Genomic DNA, 21,143 nt, shown 5'->3' on the forward strand with positions numbered 1-21,143 from the left:
GTTGCCTGCAAACGTTTAAAAGGAATATTTCCAGATGCACCTCCACCACCAATCAATAGCCTCACCATGACTCTGCGCATTACTGAATAAACGCTCGTCCTCCCCTTTCTTCCATCTGTCGGTTTTGAAGCTAGAGTAGGTGGTGATGATGATGTCAACGAGTTGTAATCTCATTCTACCCATTCATTAAAAGCCTGGTCCCATCTGGCCGACGGAAACACAGGGCACATCTGACAATGTCTCACCCTCGTATTCCCTGCAGTGAGAGCCAGAGGGGTTCAGAGATGGGCTAAGGTGTGAAATTGGAGGTTTTGTTTGTATGTGTGTATGTGTGTGTGAGAGCGAATGTGAGTTAGAAGGAACCACCCAAACACAACAACCACAAACATGTCTGAGCATGGCTGTCAAAACCTTGCATAAAGAGACCTCATATATCTAACCCTTTGTCAACAAAAACTCGGCAATGACAAGTAAAGTCCTTATCGCAAAAAACAGATTAATTTTTCTTGACAAAGAAGATTACAGAAGGCCAAGCATGTTTTATCCCCTCTCTCAGTCTCGTTCTTTGAGTTAATGAGTGACACTGAGGTGTGTTTTTATTTAAAACACATTCGGTGCTGTGCAAAGTACCAACATAAAAAAACGCATTGCTGTTTTATACCCTTTGACTTCTATTACGCCTAACAACAGCTAGTCTCAACTCTGCGTCTCTGCAGGAAACATACACTAGATAGGCTTCTTAGATGTTCGTTTAAAGGTGTGCTGATCTGTTTATGCCAAACAATGTTGTTATTTGAAAGTATCAAAATAGACACACCTATAACCTAACAGTACCTTTTTTTGATATCATTGCTATTGTTACTAGACATGCCACTCGCTGTTGATTGGCTTATCGGTCAAAAAGCTTTTTTCAAAAATCACTTAGCTTACTTTTAACGGAACTATTTTCTTGTGAAATCTTGTTGATACCTTGTTACTTATGTATTTGTTTATTTGATCCGCTCTCTCTGCATCTATGCCCTTGTTCCACTCCAGCGCTGGAGACCGAATGTTATCACTATTAACCACACTTAAATTCATTATGGTTAATAACTCGTAAAACAGAGTTATTCCAGCGGTGCAACAGCTTAAGGTTCAGAGTTTAGTGGTCATTTACACTACCTGACAAAAATCTTGTCACCTATTCAAGTTTTAGGAACAACAAATAATAACTTGACTTCTAGTTGTGCATTTGGTATCAGAAGTGGTTTATCTGAAAGACCTCTAGATCACGCTTATTTTACCAAAATAAAATATGATCATGCCTTGATATTTAATTATTTATTTAGTACAATCAGGTCTGACTTTGCTTAGACAAAAGTCTTGTCACTTAACAGAAATAATGTACAGTATTGAATATAAAGTCATGGTGCAGGGGAAAAAGAATTAATATTGTGCATGACTCCCATGAGTTTGGACGACTGTGTCCATACATCTCTGCAATGACTCAAATAACTTTCATCTTGATTCATCTTCAATGCCTTCTGTTTCATCTTATTGCAGACATGCTCAATAATGTTCATGTCTGGTGACTAGGCTAGCCAATCCTGGTGCACCTTGACCTTCTTACTCTGGCACTTTTCTAAATGATCAACTAGAAGTTATTATTTGTTGTTATTTGTTGCTCTTACAACTGGGATTGACAATAAGACTTTTGTCAGGTAGTGTGTATAGTGTGCATTTTTTAGTTCTTATTTAAAAATAGGGAGTGACATTGCAACATACTTGAGTTTTGCAGGTACACCTACACCCCAGAGAGTTGAAAACATCTTGAATTTTTTAGAATGGCGCAAGCACATGTGACAAGAACCAACCAATAAGCTTAATAGTTTGGCAGTAGAGGAGGCAAGAACTTCAGCTATGTTAAGCTATAGAAGTAAAGATCAATTGAATTGAATAGAAAGTGTGGAGAACCCCCTGATGCAAAGCAGAGATTGCCTCCATGAGGTGAATTTAAAATCATTAAATGGCGGCAAGATGATAATTATCCCACTTATTCCGTAGCTATTTGCAAACTTATAGACCATTTGAAACTAACAATGCTCTTCACGCATGATCTTTTATTGAATTTTTATCAGTGATGACTTATTAGATCTCCTAGTTCCCACTTTGAATCAGTCATAGACAGACAGAGAATCAACACACACACACAAGAGATCATGTGTGTGCATGTCAATGACACAGGCATATCTAATAGCTCATAGTAACCTGTGTTAGCTACCTCTTTGCAAATAATGTTGAGCATATTGACTTGTTGATCAACATTTGGTTGGGATCAACTCCCTGGTGAAGCACACATCGATGTCCTTGAGATCATACAGTGTATTGAAGGCTGAAGAAACTGAAGTTTGAGATTACGTGAAAAAAAAAAAAATGTTAATCCATTTTGGAGGAAATGACAAACTTCAAGCTTTAGGTGTTTATATCAGTTTTATATCTTCTAAACATGAATTTTGTCACTGTTTTGTAGCACGCTAAGTTATAGATATTCTTAAAACTAACATATGTATACTAAAACAAACAAAAAAAAACATTATTTTAATTTCACCGGACCTTTAACAGTTTTATTGCACACTATCCAGCCAATTAAAAACAATAATTTCAACACACCATGAATAATAAAGTTTTCTTAATGAGTAACTAAAAACTTGATCAGCGTTTAGCAGATTTCCATTTCCCAGAGCACAGGTCCAGTTAATGCATGAAGTGACAGATGCAGGTGTTTAAATGAAACCCGTATGGAGAGTGTTTCACCTGTTCACACCTGCATCTAGACTGATCTTACATATTATTTATCAGCTTACCCAATAACATTATTGCTTTTCTGGAAATTGCTGTTTCATTGCTATCTGCAGTATTTCAGTCTAATGGTTTTAAGATATGTTTAAGAATGATGATAAATACTAGTGAAGAGTTCAGATGCAAAAACTGTGCCGTCTGAAAATTCCATCAAAAGTGAAAGTTTTTCTCAGCCTCCTTTGTTTATGTTGAAATATTTACTTTAAAGACCAGGAAAAAAAGACTCATTCTTTGCCATAAAAGTGATGTTACTGAACATACACACAGGAGACTGACAAAAATACTCATTTTAGGGGAAAATTTCAGATGGCATTTAGAGGTTTTTGCATGTAAACTCTTTAAGTGTAAACAGGGTGTAAAAGTCTTGAGCCACGTTTGACTGCTTCCAGAGTTAGACATTAAATCAAGCTGCTTTTAATGTGTAAACACTCATTGGGTTGAATATATTTGATAGTAAATAAAATGTACTCTTCACATACTGACCAATATGAATTTGTGTTATGGGAAAACACACACAAAATAAGGTGTTCGTGTTTTTGGTCATTCTGTAATAGCCCGAAATGATGTATAGCATGACAAAACAAGATGAAAGAGGCTCAACAGAATATCTACATATGGATTTGAAAAAAAAAAATGTTATTATACAATTATGCAGTTTTGAGGCCATTACATAGGAATATGCAGAATATACAATATAATTAAATCAACCAATCACACAATAAAATAAAGCACAGTAGGGATGTGCTATAAGGGGAAAATATCTAATCGCGTTTTTTTTTTTGGACAGATATTGCGATTTCGATTTGATTTGCGATTTAATTTTGTAGTCAAGCTTCAGCTCAATAATTTTTTGTAGCTTCTTACTGCTAAAATGCAGTGAGTGGAACTAAAAAGATATCAACTTATATTAAGCAAACAACTCTGAAATTGTACTTTGGTTGCTACTAGATTGTCACTGGCAATACTTTTAGTTGACTTTTTAGCAAGACGCTCATCATATAGACGCCTTTGGTGCTTTTTTAGGTGCTGGTTGTTGTATTTCCTCATGCTGTGGCAACAATTCTGTAGCAGGTCTTACAAATTACCTGGTTTTGTGTCTTGTTTAAGCTTGTTTGTTTGGTGTCTGTGACTTAGAAACCAACATATTCCCATATTACCGACGTGCTGTTTTTCTTTGATATTAATTAATCTATTAATGCTTCTGAAGCGGCTAACGCCATCATCCCAGTCATTCGCGCTTTCAAGTTTTTTTTTTATTCTTTATTGTGGGCATTCTGCATAGTTTAGTTGCGCAATTTTGATTGGGCAGAACGAAAGTGTGCTCACTTAATTGGCTAGTAAGACTGTCACACATAGGCGGCAGTCATGCATTTGCTCTGGGTGGGGGAAGTTAAATAATATATTTCATATCGCAGCCACTTGCGATTAGGTAATCGCAATGTTTCAAATCAAGATTGCGATTCGATTTTGATTATAATCGCACAGCCCTAAACCGTGGTACAAATCAAAGAAAAAATATATAAATATTTATACTAAAACAAAACAATTACCATTGATAATACAATTACATTTTATGGAATTTACACATTGTTATTTATTTTAATTCATTTATTGTAATTTAGGTATAGGAACAATGTAAGAAAAAATTATAATCCAAATGTACAATTAATATTCCAGACATAAATAAATATTTCAACAATCTTGGAACCTTATGGACAAATCATTTGTTGTGTTCCTAATGTGTGAATCACTTTAGATAAAAGTTTTATATGTGAATGTTTGTAAATCTCTGCAGATACATTAGCAGAAAAATCATGATGACTTCCCATTTAAACAGTTTGCACATTGTGTTACATAAAAAAATCACATTAACGTCGGTGCACAAGCACATGATAACAATAAGAATTGCGATTTCATACTATGAGATCCTAAGCAGTACTCTCTGTGTGTCTATTTATTAGAGGAAGACAATAAAAGGTCACATGATTTTTTAACTCACCCTATCTAAAGCAGGTCATTGAGTTGTAGAGATGGGAGTGGCTCATGGACGGCTTCCTCAAGTGTTATTGGCTCAGTCCTTTGCTTCCTTTGTTATGATTCAAACATTTGAATTTGAGGGAGGGCCATAAAATGCAGACTGTCACAGAAACCGGTTCACATTGGCTCCTCGACACCTACAAGTGCCACTTGTTTAATGACTAGTTTGTAGTGTTGTTGCTGAGTGCATCATCACTGTAATGAAAGGCTGTTCTGTTTACTTGTACGTCTAATTTTAGACAACAACATAATGTCATTGATTTTAAACGATTTATCCACAAATGACATTCTGGATAAGCAACTGTGCTCGTCTCGTCTGGTGTATTAGTTGTTTTGTCATCCTCTGCCAGTGAGGAAAACTCATTTCATGCTAATACACGCACCAGACTGCCTCTCCGTCCTGTTTGCGTCAGTTCACTTGCTCTTTGACCGTTTGGATAATGACAGGGAGCGCTAATGGCAGAGTTTGTTATCCCATGTTCTCCTCGTAATTACATTAGTTAGCTTGAGTTACGTTCGAGAGGAAGAAACCGCTGTCAATCATGGATGTGTCGGGATTTCCGTCACTTTTATGCAGAGCTTGTGATAAGATAGTGTGAGGCGTATCACACAGTTAACAACTTCAAGTTAAACATCAACAAATGAAACGAATGTTTTAGTGTTTATGCAAATGAGTGTTATCGGTTTGTTGTGCAGCTTCATGAAGTCAGTACTGTTAGTTCATAAACTATTCCTATTTGTGTTATCTTGATTAATGAGACTGTGATTTAGTTCTTAATGTAATGAAGTAATCATGACGGCAGTTGACAGAATTAATAAAATAATTGATAGAGCAGTATATTTGTGTTCACTACAGTCAGCATGATAATAAAAAGAATGCGTATGTATTCCCTTATCAAAAATGAAATTTCTAATTGGAATTTCAGTTTGTCCTTTAGGATCCTATAGGATCTTAATAGATTCCTAAAATTCTAATGGACATTCAGAATTTTGTATTGGAATTTCACTTTGTGTGGACTACCCCACTTTGTTTTGTGTGGGCCAGCCCACAGTTTGGTCTGGTGGCATTGTATATATTTTTGGCCTAGGCATGTTTGCTTGGAAACTTGTGCACTAATACTGTACACTTAAGTACATGAAGGTAAGCTTTAGAAAACTGCATAATACATTCAAAACGTATGTATAGTAGGCTAATAGATACAGTAGAAAAGCATATCTTAGTTAGGACATAAAGTGGATCCCATTAAAATACTGTAGAAATTATCCTAAAGGATTTTTACGTCTTGTCCTATAAAACAAACCTATAAGAAAAATCCTATTGAAATCCTAGGAATGGTTCCAAAATATGATAAAAATGCTAATTGGATTCCTTTACATAAATGCAAATGTAATACTTTAGGATTTAAAAAAAAAAAACAATCCTATAAGAAAACTCCTAATGGAATCCTATAGGAATGGTTCCAAAATATGATAGAAATTCTAACTGGAATCCAATAAAAAAATCCTATTGGAATCCTTAAGAATTTTTTGACAAGGGATTGAATGTGGAATGAAATCCAATCAATAAAAGGCCACTTATTTGTACATTTTAAAGTGATAGTAATATCATGCTGCATGTAATATCATATTTATAAATCCTGAGAAAATGAACCGATCCGTTAGATTGATTGTTCATCTCAGACCATGATGTATGTGTTTTGTTAGGCTGTGTGCCAGCACACTTTTCTTCAGAATCATTCACTCTTGATAAAATGTAGTCATTGCCAACAGCGAGAGTGTTTAGTTTTCGTGAATGTGTACTTAAATAATAAAAAGAAAGATTGAGAGAAAAGGCAGTGAGGATTTTCATTCTTTCTTGTCTTCAAATGTACTCAATTTGTCAGCTATTAAATGGAACTCACAAGCAATCCAATAGCGAGCACTGAAAAATGAATGTACATTAGAAATGGCTTGGTGAACACATTGTATCAGGTTCTGTCTACATTTGAAGTCAACACAATGTGCTTTTGACATCCTATCGCAACCACAGTGCACCTCATACCAGACTGAGTTGGGAATGTAAGCCATTTACTGGGATGATGACTGTCCCACACTCTCTTGTCTTGTGATTTATGGCTGTGATATAATTCAGAGACACATAACTCAACGGCGAAGACACATGACACCCTCATATTTGAAAGGTCTTAGCCACTTTGTTTTGCCGGGGGTATTAATTGGATATACCACCTGTTCAGCAGTTGTTCTCTTAGCAAAACAGAACAGTCAGTGAAGTACTTGTGGGAGCGTCCTGCCAAATCCATCTTGTACATACTGTAGGAATATGTAGGATTCAAATGGATGTAATTTAATATTGTTTTAATCGGACCTGGACTGAATTAAATGGATTCATAGTTTGGTTTCCATCACCATGTGTTAATGTTTTGAAGTATCACACATAATTATAAACGATAACACTTTCTTGATGTGGATTTGGAATTGTGAATAAAAGGCTTAATGCAAATAACGTGAGATGGAAACACTTTTGCAGAAGAAACTCACACATTATACCTCCATCACTCCATTATGCTTGCCTTGTTTACTATTAGTTACTAGGTTACCAATACTATAGTCAGCTGCTCTAACAGATTGATAAAAACACATCTAATTAGCGCGTTTTGCTTACATTTTGAAAAGATTTGCTTCATGTTAGGATGTAAACCTGGCTAGTGTCACAACTCCTTTTCTGTCTCCTGTTTTGGAATTTTTTTTATGTTGTATAAAAATATTTCATGTTCACTTTCTGTACTTTGGATTTGATTTTATTTATTGGACTCTTTTTTACCTCGTTAGTCTATATAGTTACCTTTTTATTATCACAATAATTAATTAACCACACCCCTTTACTTGTTTGTTACCATGGTAACTCTTTAGTGCTTTGTTCCATTATGTTTATATAGCTCCTATGTTTTCCCAGTAATAGGTTGCGACTGAAAGGGCATCCACTGTGTTAAACATATGCCGGAATAGTTGGCGGTTCATTCCGCTGTAGTGACCCCCGGTAAATAATGGACCAAGCTTAGGAAAAATAAATGAATGAATGAGCTTGTATGTTTTCTTGCACTTTTTTTGATTGATTGTATCTGTTTTGTTTGACAGTTTCATGGTGTTCCCCTGGTCTTTCTAGTTTTCATGCTTTCATTTAATCTTGTACAATTAGTTCTGCACCTCTTTTGTTCCCACATATGTTAAACATATACAGTACTTTAGGCAATGCTGTCATTTAGTTGAAAGTTGAAACTTTCTTTAAAATATGTATTTGTGTGTGTTTCACAAAATAAAATCACTTAGAATTAGGTGTAGAATGAATGAATAAATGAATGAATGAATGAGCACATTATAATAACATTTTTAGGTGAGCTATGCCTTAGTTTTTGGTTACAGTATATAAGGTATGTCCTGTATAACATAAGGAATTGTTGTCTGTTGCCATGCAATTCAATAAAATCAGCAACTGTCGGATCTTGAAAGCACCTGCATGGTATACATGAGCATGCGAAACACTGTAGTCATGCAAGGTCATGCACAATCCTATAACAAGCATTTCAATCCTCTTTGTACTTTTGTGTCAGAAAGCATTTACTGTGTTTTACGGTTGTCAAGTCTCCATTGCTGAGTTTTTAATACCATTAGTTTCAACAGAGAAGACAAGTGTGTGTCCTGAAGCAAGAAACCAGGTGATCTGTGTAATTGTGGTGCAACTGTGTAGTAATCCTATCTGTTAACATGCTTTCTTCTCCAACCCAAAACAGCCTTCCGTCTTTCTCCGTGTGAAAAGTGTGAATCTTTCAGAAGCTACCTGAAACATTCCGAAGTTCTAGTGCTTTAATAATAGGGTTGTGTTTTCATGGAATGTAAACTGAGTTGTTAACACCGAGTTGTTTCTGTGTTTTTCAGATGGTATCCACCAAGTCACTGCCTTCTGTACTCTCCGTGTCACCATCATCACTGACGAGATGCTAACAAACAGCATCACAGTCCGTCTGGAGAACATGTCCCAGGAACGCTTCCTATCCCCACTGCTCTCTCTATTCGTTGAAGGTGTAGCAGCAGTCCTCTCAACTAGTCGCGAAGGAGTTTTCATCTTCAATGTCCAGAACGACACGGATGTCAGTGGAAACATCCTCAACGTCACTTTCTCCGCCTTGCTCCCAGGAGGAGTTCCGGATCGCTACTTCCCTTCGGAAGAGCTTCAGGAGCAGATCTACCTGAACCGTACTATGTTACAGAAAATCTCCAGTCAAAACGTCCTTCCATTCGATGACAACATCTGCCTAAGGGAACCTTGCGAGAACTACATGAAATGCGTCTCTGTATTAAAGTTCGACAGCTCTCCACCTTTCATAGCTTCGGATACTGTTCTCTTCAGACCAATTCATCCCATTAATGGTCTTCGCTGCCGTTGTCCGGCCGGCTTCACTGGGGACTACTGTGAGACAGAGATTGACCTGTGTTACTCAGGGCCTTGCCGCAACAATGGCCGCTGCCGCAGTCGAGAAGGAGGGTACACCTGCGAGTGCCTAGAAGACTTCACAGGTGAGTTTGCGAAATGTTTTGTGTCACACAGCATTTGTGTTTTTGGTCTGTGGTAGAGTGGTTTGTGGTTAGGGAGAAGTGTTTTGTCAGGAGCTTAAAGTATGCTACCCTGGTGAACCTAAGCGTTAAACTGTCAGTCATTTGGGGTAAACCACAAATAGGAAAACCACTAGAGTCACTGCCTTCGGTCAAGATGTCCCTGTCACAGGTGAACAAACAAGAAGAATGATGTGTTTGTCCACCTGTGAGTGACATATTGAATATTAAGCCAAGTTCTCACTGGTTATATGTCAAATATAGCATTTGTGTCTTAAAGGTGCAATATGCAATTGTCTTCAAAAACATTTTTTTTGTTGAGCTGGTTGAAAATCTCTTCACATTCTAATCAAAATATTTGGGGCAAACTTTTCGATAAACTGTCTGTCAACATATGTAGATTCATATGTCTGTGCACCCTATGAGAGATGTCATTAGTGCTGTCACATGCAGGGTACCGACCTGGAACAGACAGATATATTGACATGGATGGCAGGCAAAGAATATCAACCTGACCTTCTTTCTGAAAGAAATAGCTAACTGCTATTGGTTTACAGAGATACGTCACTAGCACGTGCACAAGCAGGAGAATGAAAACAAAGGAAGCGCCATTTTTAAATACACAGCCGAGACATCACATCGTAATACTATATACATTTAATAACGAGCCATAGTCGACCCAAACTCAAACAAAACTTGTCGTAGTCTTGATGAACAGCCACAAAGCCAAGAAGAACAAAATGCATGTGCCATGTCCTGTTTTGTTTTACAAGGCCATCTAAAAGTGCAAGCGGTTTCACTTTTTCACTCACCGCGCATTTGTATTTGAAATAACAAACTTCTTGAGCTGATAATAATAATTTGTGCGTGGTTATTGAAGTGCTTCTGACATCTGATTCTTTCAGAAACAGACAAACAGAAAAAACAAAAGGAGAACCTGGAAAACCAAAGGAGCAAATGATTCTTTCAGCAACCTAAAACATAAACAAACTGGCATGTTTAACTATTATCATCACCACTGGTACCCTTTTAGTAGTGGAAATGCAAGCCTGATAAAGGTGACCCGTACCAACTCATACAGTACCGTACTGTACCACTCAGTTGAAATAGGCCATTAGGTCTGCCTTTTCTGATATTTACTTAGTTGAATAACAAAACAGTGCTCTTCTGCTATAGAGAAATACCTTCAGACACCTAAATATGCACACATTCATATAGACATCAGCACAGCCAAGCACACTATCATGTGTAAATCCTTGAATGCAAGAAATATTATTACACACTGACAACCAAAAATATGCTATACATAATTTTATTCAATGTTCATAACTTTAGAAGGCGCATTATTGGGCGGCCGTTTGGATGTAGTGAAGGCCATGCGTTTTCAATGCTATAAGGCTAAAAATAACTTTTTCCCAGATCTTCTATGGCTCCTTTAATATATGAATGTAACATGAAGGACTTGCAAAGTGAAGACTACATCTGATCATTTTCCAATTTGGAGGCTCCTCTGCCATTCCTGCCCACCTCCCCTCTTTAACAAGGCCAATTACCTCTCTAATCACCTCCTTCAGTGCTTTGAAGGTCACAGTTCAAGTCCAGATATTTTGAATCCATTATGATAGTGATGACAGTCTTCCTCTCAACATCTATCCCTTTCTGGCTTTCTCACATTAGAGGGAAACAGATCTGTCTCTTTCGCTCCAAGAGAAAGATTATCCCAAGGAAATCAGGGGTCATTACAGGCAAAGGGGACTGCCATCCTGTCCCCCCGCCACATATAAACACCCCTTTGTCCAGATCTTGTCTGGATAATGGCTGATATATAACACTGCATGAGTTGTGCGTCCATCTTCGGTAAGGGAATTGGTGGTGCCATAGAGGAACTTTTGGATTGTCAAGTGCTTCCGTGTGGAAAGCTGAGACTAAATCAACCCTCAAACTTTGATTTAAAGCCAGTATAGCAGTGCTCTTGAATTCCAGTCCTGCAAGGTCAGTGACCTGCAAAATATATGTAAGCAATACATCCTATGGTTATTGTTTTTTTTAATAATTCAACAGCCTGGAATCATATAGTTGCCACAACTAAAGATGTTATTCAGATGCTGCATTTTAGATATTTGTCTGTTTTTGTCCTCAAACAGCTCCTGTGTGTAGTACAAATTTCTTAATCATCTCAAATCATTTTTAACAATTTTTTTATGCTGAAATCATTCAGCGTATTGAATACTAGCGTATCGTACTAGTTTTTGGACCGAAGTTATTTTGTTAGATAAGCTCCAGATTTGGCTTCAGTACTGACTAATCTATTATATGCACAAATATAATATTGTATAGCTTCCTATTAAAAATATGAATTTAAAAGATTTGTGAGGGGTGTATTTATATATGCTGAGCACTGTATCTATCTATCTATCTATCTATCTATCTATCTATCTATCTATCTATCTATCTATCTATCTATCTATCTATCTATCTATCTATCTATCTATCTATCTATCTATCTACCTAATTATACAGATCTAATTTAGTGCTGCTCTATCTATCTATCTACACTAATTATACAGATCTTAATTTAGTGTCTGCTCTATTAATCCTTTCTTTTAAAAATTTTACACACAAGCATCCTCCAATAACCTACTCCATATAACTAAAGCAATTTCCACTCTGCTGAGCGAGAGCGGTCACATCATCGATGATGTAAGTGTGCTCAGGTTCGAAAGGCAAAATGCAGTATGAGTGAAGGCCATAGGGGGAGAGGGGAGGGGGGACAATCGTGCTTCGCCACGGTTGTTAATGGCAACTTTACCTAGTGTGAGTACCCGCTCAGTCCCTTATTTATCTAAGGTCGCCACAGTGAAATGAATCGCCAACTACTCTGGCATATGTTTTATGCAGCAGATGTCCTTCCTGTTGCAACCCAGTACTGGGAAATGAACAAGGTCCGTGTAAAAGAAAAGTCATTTTCACTTCTGAAGCATTTAGACTTATTATGACACTTCTTGTTGATTTATGCAAGATAACTACCTGTTGAAATAAAATATATGAAATATATATTTAATGTGAAATAAAATTACTCATACCACCTACCCCTAATTCAGCTGTGTTTTATGTTAAAATAATTGCACACCTTAAAAATGTTAATCAGCCAATCAGAATCAACCATTTAACAGCTGCGTAGTATAACCAAATTTAACCCTTCTGTCTGTAATTTGGAACATATTGATTAGCTTCTATAACTACATACAGTTTTTTGAAATGTTTGGTATTCTTTTTCAATCAACAAATGTATTTGAACTCTTGATCCTCCCCTACAGGTGAGAACTGTGAAGTAGACAGCCGCTCTGGTCGTTGTGTTCCCGGGGTGTGTAAAAATGGAGGCGAGTGTGTCAACCTGCTAGTCGGCGGCTTCACTTGCAACTGCCCTTCAGGAGAGTATGAGAAACCCTTCTGTGAGATGACGACCCGCAGCTTTCCCGGACAGTCCTTCATCACCTTCCGAGGCCTAAGACAGAGATTCCACTTCACCGTCTCCTTCATGTAAGTGCTGGTCTGTGTTTGACAAGAAAGTAGTGTGTATGTATGACCTCAGAGTAATGCCCCTGTTTTCCTTCTCGTTATGCTGACACGTCTGCCCTAAGCTTTGCACGCTGTAAAAAGTGTAATTTGTTGAAGAGGTTGCATAAGGAGCCCTTGAGCTCTGTCTGGCTGGGCGACATGCCTGAACTGGACTGATCTTCTACTCATTTTGGGTCATACATAGATAATCCTGATGTAAATCTCAAATCCGTTCCTCCAAATATATTATATATATATATATATATATATAATTTAGGTTTGCCTGTTAGATGCTGGGTCTTTAATTACTAAAGTTTTAAAAATGAACCTTTATCTGATGCGTTGAGGAACAAATGTTGAGACAGGGTCACTAGAGAAATATTTGGGCTCCCGTGCTGCGTAAAAACAGGAAGGGCTACGTGTTGAGAGAGCGATATCAGTGTTTTTCTTTATTTGTATCTTCTTCCTGTACAGCAGCTGGTCTCTGACTCCTCTTCCCTTCATGCCATAGCCAAGCAGAGGAACTACTTCCTGTTTCTAGACCACTAGCCTTACGTTTACGTCTTTTCTTTTCCTTCCTTGATTAATACTGTAGATGTTATTTCGTCTGTCTGGTCTGGAAGTTTCTTCAAAGTCTTCAAGTCAAGATTATTATCAATACTGCCACATGTAAAGACATAAAGAGAATTGCAATTACGCTAAACACTACAAGAGGAATATAAAATATACAACTAAATCCATATAATAGAGAATACAAAAACAAAAAATACTACATATAAGGGCATATAGCAGGTAGAATGCAAACAAGTGAAGACTCTGACTGTTAAATTGCCTTAATCATTTTCAGGCTAGCTTCTTGTAGTTCAGCTTCTTGTAGTTCAGCTGGTGAATTGTGAAATGCAACGGAAAGAAATGCAATTACCTTGCTAGAGTTGAAGATTTATGAGTGGTAGAGTAGACACCCAATAAAACCTGTAGTTCTGGTTGTTCTGATCCATGTTTTTTTTTCTGTCCAGGTTTGCTACGAGAGAGAGAAACGCCCTTCTGCTCTACAATGGTCGCTTTAATGAGAAACATGACTTTGTAGCTGTGGAGATCATAGAGGAGCAAATTCAACTCACCTTCTCAGCAGGTACGACAGGCTTAGGCTAGCATGAGTTAGCAGTGAAACTAAATTTAAGCACGCACACATACATAATCAAAATCTTCCAATATGTATGCTATATTTACAAATGATATTTAATAATCAAATGTTTGACAGATAAGCAGTATCTCAAATTTCATTAATTTCTTTTCAGAACATAATCTAATCTAGATTGTGAACAGAAACTATTTTAGCTATGCAAGGCTGATTGTACATGTCTTTGCATGTTAGACTACAATTCATAATGCGATATGAGGATACATTATTTTAGCAGTCTTCATTTATGATCATTTCGATCTTTCATGCCAGCTTCATGTCTGGAAAAATGTAGATGTTAGTTACCAGTGTTAATTTTGTTGATGGATAATTTTTGTAATTTTAAAGGTGCTGTATGTACGTTTTTGACTCTTCTAAAGCATAAAAATACCATAATATGTTTGCAGATATTTAAGAAACATGCTAAGTGAACTTATTAGTTTATTATTATTAGTTTACAATGCTAAAGTCAGATATTCTGCTTTGAAAATGTGTGGTACGTGCCAGACTGCTGTCTTTGTTTTGGTCATATAACCCACCCACTGCCAGTTTAGCCAATTATATTTCAGCACCCAGAGTTGCCTTGGTGGAAAACCACTTATTTTATTCATTCAGTCATGAATGCACTCAGAAAGTATGCATATGCGACCGAAATTATTATTAATTAGCAAATAATATAAATATTACTAACATAAACAGGTGAGCAGATCTAATTACCACATTTTAAACCTCTTTAACATTATTAAATGTACATGCCTGATCACTGATATGTGTTGGCTTGCACTGAAGTTCAATTTTAAACTATTTTTTTTTTTTTCAAGTTCTGAGATAAACTATCTGCTGCTGCCTTCAGTTGTATTGCAATAAATGTCACATAAAATGGCATTCAAACTTACATTATTAGCATTTAACACTGAATAAAGCACATGAGGTGTACCTGAGGTGATCATTGTCATAGGTTTTTGTTGGACAGTTGCAAGAAATAGAGACCGTTTCTAATACATACATTTCAGGTGTTGGTTAGAACAAAAACTCTTTTTAATATGGAGAATACTCCTTCTATCGCATGCTGTTGCTTTTATTTAGAACACAGTTTAAATTATCCTTAAGGCTCGACAGTCAGGTACACTGCTGTTGGTGTTGTCAATCTGGCAACCTGCGCTTGCATTTGTTTTAAACCAGGTGTGCAATACCTAGTTCAACCAGTGTGTGTCAAACTTACATACTGCACCTTCAAATTTATATTCTGTATTTCGTCATATTCTAATAAGTAAAGGTCTTACAAAGTGCTTTGCTCAGCTACCAATGTAATTTTGTGGACAATTATTTTTCGCAATTTTATTTGTTAAAGATATTTCTTCACTGACTGAAACTAGACAAAACAAACAAAAAAAAAAATTATGTTTTAAATGAGAAAATGTACTGACATATTTGTAAACAAATAACAAAATGAAAATGTTTAGGGAGTGAACGTTTAGCTAAATTAGCTATCAGTTTTAATTTCAGGGATGAATCATTTTCATCAAATTTTTAGTCAATTTCTTCAACTGACAAAAACTAGAGTAAAACTTAATAAAGCTTAACGAAACTTAACGAAATTGTACCAACATTTTTGTAAACAATTAAAAACAACAACAAAAAAAGGTTAGCATTTTTTTTACCACAATCCTGATTAAACGTCCAAAATGTCAATGTGTGGGAGAAAACATTTTTTTAGCAGAGATGACAATTAATGGCATTTTAGTCAAAAGACTTAGATTAAAACTAAAACGAAATTTGTTGTCAAAAGTAACACTTTTATTTACTTCATAATCCTACAACTAGCTAACCAAATATTTACCTAGCCAGCTAGCTCAAACGTTTGAAGGTAACTTTATTAACCCTCTTGAGGTTTGAGGTTCATTGCACACATGATACTTAAAAGTGTGTATACTGCATAAAGTATGTCTTTGTCTTGTGTATAAAACTTACTCGTGGGACAGCAGACAGAAACGTTAACAATATCCTGACTATGAGGTAGCATCGTGCTACGTTAAACAGCTTGTTAGCTTGTTTGTGCAGTCATGTGTTACATGTGAGAGAACAGCTCTAGGTGGAAATGTTTACAACAATGAATTCATAGTCATAAATTGTCCAAAAGCTTAATTAGACTATTCTGCTGCTGTGACCCCCAGGTAGTTTTTAAAAGGTCCCCATGCATGTTCACACTCACACTCACACATGCAGACAGGTAGTTATAAATAACACAAGCAGAGCAGCTCTATAATGGGACTGTTGATCTTATAGCACACATAAATCTTTCGCAGACAAAGAGAACAATGCTGTGTCATGCTGTGGAGCCTGTTTTACACGCTGTAACCAATGACATTTGTACTAAAACTGTGACCCGCTCAAAAAGTTAGTGGACCTTTCTTATTAGTTAGTGATCAAAGGGTGCAAGGATGTCCAACATTTCATTATCACAGATAGTAGGTTGAATACCACAATTAATGCATTGTGTCAACAGTGTTGCAATTTTTTTAAACAATGAATCCACAATGCTTGGTTGTATTTAGGCATTCTTTGTGAATACCAGTAAGGGGGTCCTGCCTTGGGTAAATATTCATCTAAACCCAATGTACATTTCTGCTCCCCTGCCCTTTGAATGAACTCCATTGATGAGAGGGAATATCTGAACATGATTGATAGCTGTTATGTTAGCCACTTTGTACTTTAGCCGCTGACGTGACACAATTTATACAAGAAACACCATTGTTTCATGCCAAAACACACACTTTTTAGCTTTGTCTGCAATATTTGCAGTAATGTCGAGTAATTTGTACATTTTTATCAACTTTTGCATCTTTCAGTTGACTGACGTTGGAGTGTTGGAAAAAAGCTAACTAAGAACATTTACACGACCAAAATGGGAAACATTTGATGCTTTGCCTGTTAATTTACACGACAATGCTATTTTTAGGACTGAAAATGGATACATTTGAAAACGGGGTTTCAAAGGGGAGGTTTTTGAAAGTGTCACTATTGTTGTGTCACTGTAAATACCTGAAAACAAAAGTCTTTAGGGGTGTCCAAAATCACATACTTTAGCACTATTCTATGCTATTTTGTAGTGTAAATAGCACAACTAGTGCATTCACACTGACGATTTTAAAAAGAGAATAAGGGCACGTTAAGTTTTAAATTGGATGATCCATTTATTAATCCTATAAACAGAAGTGTGGAATGTTGAACACTTCATGCACTCAATGCTTACAGATTGCACATGTAGCAGAAGGGGAGAATCTATCAGGTGATGAGCTTGGATTGCATTATTTATTTTGGATTGTGGAAGCAAAATTCTCCTATGTAAGTGATTTTGCCGCCTCCTTATGCTGAATTCCAGACACAATGGGAATCTCGGCAATGAAATGTCTTACTGCGTTCTAGTCAATTGTGCATCACAGTCAAACTTTCACCATGTGAAATGTACAAATTTCCTAACATTTCTTGTTATTTTGCCAAATATGGCTAAAACAGAAATAATAGAAATGCTAACTTGCTAACAGCTGCCGAAAAACAAAACAAAACAAAACAAAACAAAAAAAATTACTCTATTGCACTATAAAGCTATTTCAGAAATAGCCTGTATCATTAATGTTACCACTCATTTTGTGCTACAAACACACTTGAGATTGTATTTATATATTTCACATAAGGTAGCTCTGCGCTAATCTCATCTAATCTGATGTCAAATAATGCGTCTCACTGAAGTCTAGGTTTTTTTAAGTTGGATTTCTTCCAGCGACATTTTAGACTTTATTTCCAAGTAGGAAGTAAGAATTCCAAGTTATCTCAACAACACGTGATCACTTCCCTTCAGGTACTATTTAGTAGCAAATTGACAGTGCCGAATACTGGCCTGGCATATGGAATACAGTATTTTTTTGCCGGTGTCGTAGATATGTGTAAACATTTAGAAAAACGTGTTTTTTAAATATATATTACAATTCATTTACATTTTTAGCAACATCATTAAAAATGTATGTGTAATTCACTCTAACTAGTCATAATTGACAGTTGCTTGCACAATGTTACCCTATATTTTCTCCCTTCTTTTAAATATGTTTTTTTCTTGTACTTGTTTTTTAGGAGAGGCTAAAACAACCGTTGCACCTTTCGTACCCGGTGGAGTTAGCGATGGCCAGTGGCATTCAGTTCAGCTTCATTACTACAATAAGGTAAGACATATAAGTCATTTTCGCTTTTAATTGTACCTGGAGATTCTTAATTGTCTTGGAACACCAAAACTTTACAGCCGTTTGTTAGCTCCCACGATGGTTTTCTTACTTCCCACTTGCATCTGACCTGAGGAAAACAGGAGACTATTTAATAGCAGTTATCGGATTGGATGTGTTTGACTTGCATTGCGTTTCACTCAACTGGAGTTTGTTTTCAGATGCTTCCACACCCAAAGGCAACAGCGTGTTAGCACGAGATTGCATAATTAAATCTAAATGCACTTACTAGCATGTTTATGCACGCATCGCTTGCCCTTCTGCAAGAAGATTGCGACTAGTTTATCTGGCGTTACGCTCTCCATGTGACCATCCCGGAAAGCCAATCTATTCTAACTGGAGGCCACAGGATTTGCGTAAAGCTTCCAAAAACCTCATGCTTTTTGGTAACAAAATACACAGTCATCTTTATTTCTGTCCTGTGATTCACAACTCTTCCAGGAGCAGAACATTAGAAACTGAATATGCCATTGTGATGTGCCAAGAGCCTTCCTGCTTGTAAGAGAGTCCAACTTGAGTTTCATAAACCTGCTTTAAAGATTGTTTTCTGTGTGCTCTTCAAGCGTATCCTTCTCCTTGAATAAAGTGAGAAGTAGTTGGCGAAGTAAACAATGAGGAGCTCTCGGATTTCAAGGGAGTTTACGAGTGCTTTGCAAAGAGCTTAATGCAGTTTTCTGTAATGATATTTACCGATAAAGAGTCCTCAGATTAGATATTGTTTAATCTTTCTTGAGATAGAAAAAAACATAGATAATTGGATTTATTTTATTTTTCGAGCAGGCATTTGAACAAAACAAGAATTAAATGATTTGTATTTGTGATACAAGCATAAATAGCATGACAAATCCAGTGTTGTTATTAAAGCAGAGATGTTATTTGCCTACAGAATGTCTGGATGTAGACTTTTAGACTTGAAATGAATTGGAACATTTGAGGAAGGGTTATTTTGAGCAATTTTGAACATTTAAGCACTTAAAAATCTAGTCTAGTAGTGTAAATTGTTCCCAATGTAGTATGCATTTCGTACACTGTAAAACCCAAAAAGTTAAGGTAACTCAAACCATTTGAGCAAACTGATTGCAACAAACCATTTAAGTTCAAAAACTAATCCTAATGAGTACTATGAATTTAATCTACTTGAGTAAATGAAGCAATTTGAGCTCAGTAAAACCAAATAAATGAAGAGAAGTCAAATCAACTGAGTACTGTAAAACCCAATAAGTTAAGGCAACTCAAACTGTTTGAGGAAACCGATTGCTACAAACCGCTTGAGGTAAAAAAAAAAAATATCTATATGAGTACTGTGAATTTGCTGCATTTAAGTTGAAGTGATGAGGTATTTAATTAACTCATTACCTTCAACACTGAGTTCAAAACTTTTCAACTGAATAGAATTAACTTTCAGTAAATTTTGAGTTAAATACGCTAATTTCATTTGATAAAGTTGACTGTTGGGTTTTTACAGTGTATGTATACTTATGCAGTGTCTGCTGTGTTGTGATTGAGCACATGTTTTGAATGTGACTAAGTCTGACTTGCTATTGGTGGAACACACACACACACACACACACACACACACACACACACACACACACACACACACACACACACACACACATACGTTTACAAGGCACTAAATAAACACAACTCATAGTGAGTCCCGGGAAGGTGTTAGACCACCAGCCAAGTGGGAGTCCTTACACATGCCTGCGTCAAAAATACTCCACCTGCCTACAACACACACACACACATACACACACACACAGTAAAAAGTAACAGGGAGACCAGAGATGCAGCAAGTGTGTGACAGCCTGCAGCTGTTGTCGAGTGCACACATGGATTTACCACAGTAAATTGCTCAAACACAGACAATGACAATATCCAACAGCAGGGTCACACTGGCTAAGGTTGGAGGTGAAACTGTGTGAAACGACTCGTAAAGTGTGAGAACTGTCAAGAGCAGGTATACTGTCCAGATCTAAAGACATTCTTCCACAATCAGTTAAAGCTTCCCTTGATTATCACCTCCACACAGTGCCACAGAGAGGTCTGCTGGGATTTCAGAGGATTTCACATGGAATCTACTCATACTTTCTTGACCTTTTAAGGTACTTTAAAGGAACTTAGAGAAAGACAAAGTGCCTTAATCGTACGAAATGCCCAGTGCTTAATTTATGGGTTCAGAGGGCGAACATTTAATATCTGGGTGCTTGCACTTGAATGCTAAGGCTACGTCCAGATAGCAACAAGTATTTTTCTTTTCATTTTTTGTGGATTCTAAAAGTGTTGCATTGTTGCATAAATGTATCTTTTCAAGAAATGCTTGTGTCTATATGGAAATAGAAAAACAAGGTTAAAATGTATATGCTGTTGCACCCGCAAGTGATAATATAATCACAGAAGAATGCAGTGAGCTTGCAAATGAAGTTCTTTTTCAGCATGCTGAGTGCAGACATAAACATAAAAAGATAATGGTAAACACATGCATATTTAAACATTTCTGATGCCTTTTACTGTTAATGCATCTTCACTGGTCGTCTAGTTCAGTGGTTCACATTTCCGGTCCTCGGGACCCCCTGTCCTGCACATTTTGTGCATGTCTCTCTTATTTAACACAAGGGTAATTTCATGGATATCTCTGTTAACAA

The 21,143-nt window shown here is 36.6% G+C and overlaps 1 protein-coding gene across 7 annotated transcripts in view; it reads left to right on the forward strand.

Annotated features, from left to right (window-relative positions):
* Positions 1 to 21,143, forward strand: part of celsr1a (cadherin EGF LAG seven-pass G-type receptor 1a) — a 141,293-nt gene that overhangs the window by 47,930 nt on the left and 72,220 nt on the right. For all 7 annotated transcript variants that reach the window (XM_056455434.1, XM_056455433.1, XM_056455436.1 and 4 more), the window contains exons 2-5: positions 8,809 to 9,447; positions 12,801 to 13,023; positions 14,058 to 14,173; positions 18,350 to 18,438. In XM_056455434.1, coding sequence (XP_056311409.1) covers positions 8,809 to 9,447; positions 12,801 to 13,023; positions 14,058 to 14,173; positions 18,350 to 18,438 — 1,067 coding nt within the window. The remainder of the gene's footprint in view (positions 1 to 8,808; positions 9,448 to 12,800; positions 13,024 to 14,057; positions 14,174 to 18,349; positions 18,439 to 21,143) is intronic.

Source organism: Danio aesculapii, chromosome 4 (genome assembly GCF_903798145.1).
Source record: "Danio aesculapii chromosome 4, fDanAes4.1, whole genome shotgun sequence".
NCBI lineage: Eukaryota > Metazoa > Chordata > Actinopteri > Cypriniformes > Danionidae > Danio > Danio aesculapii.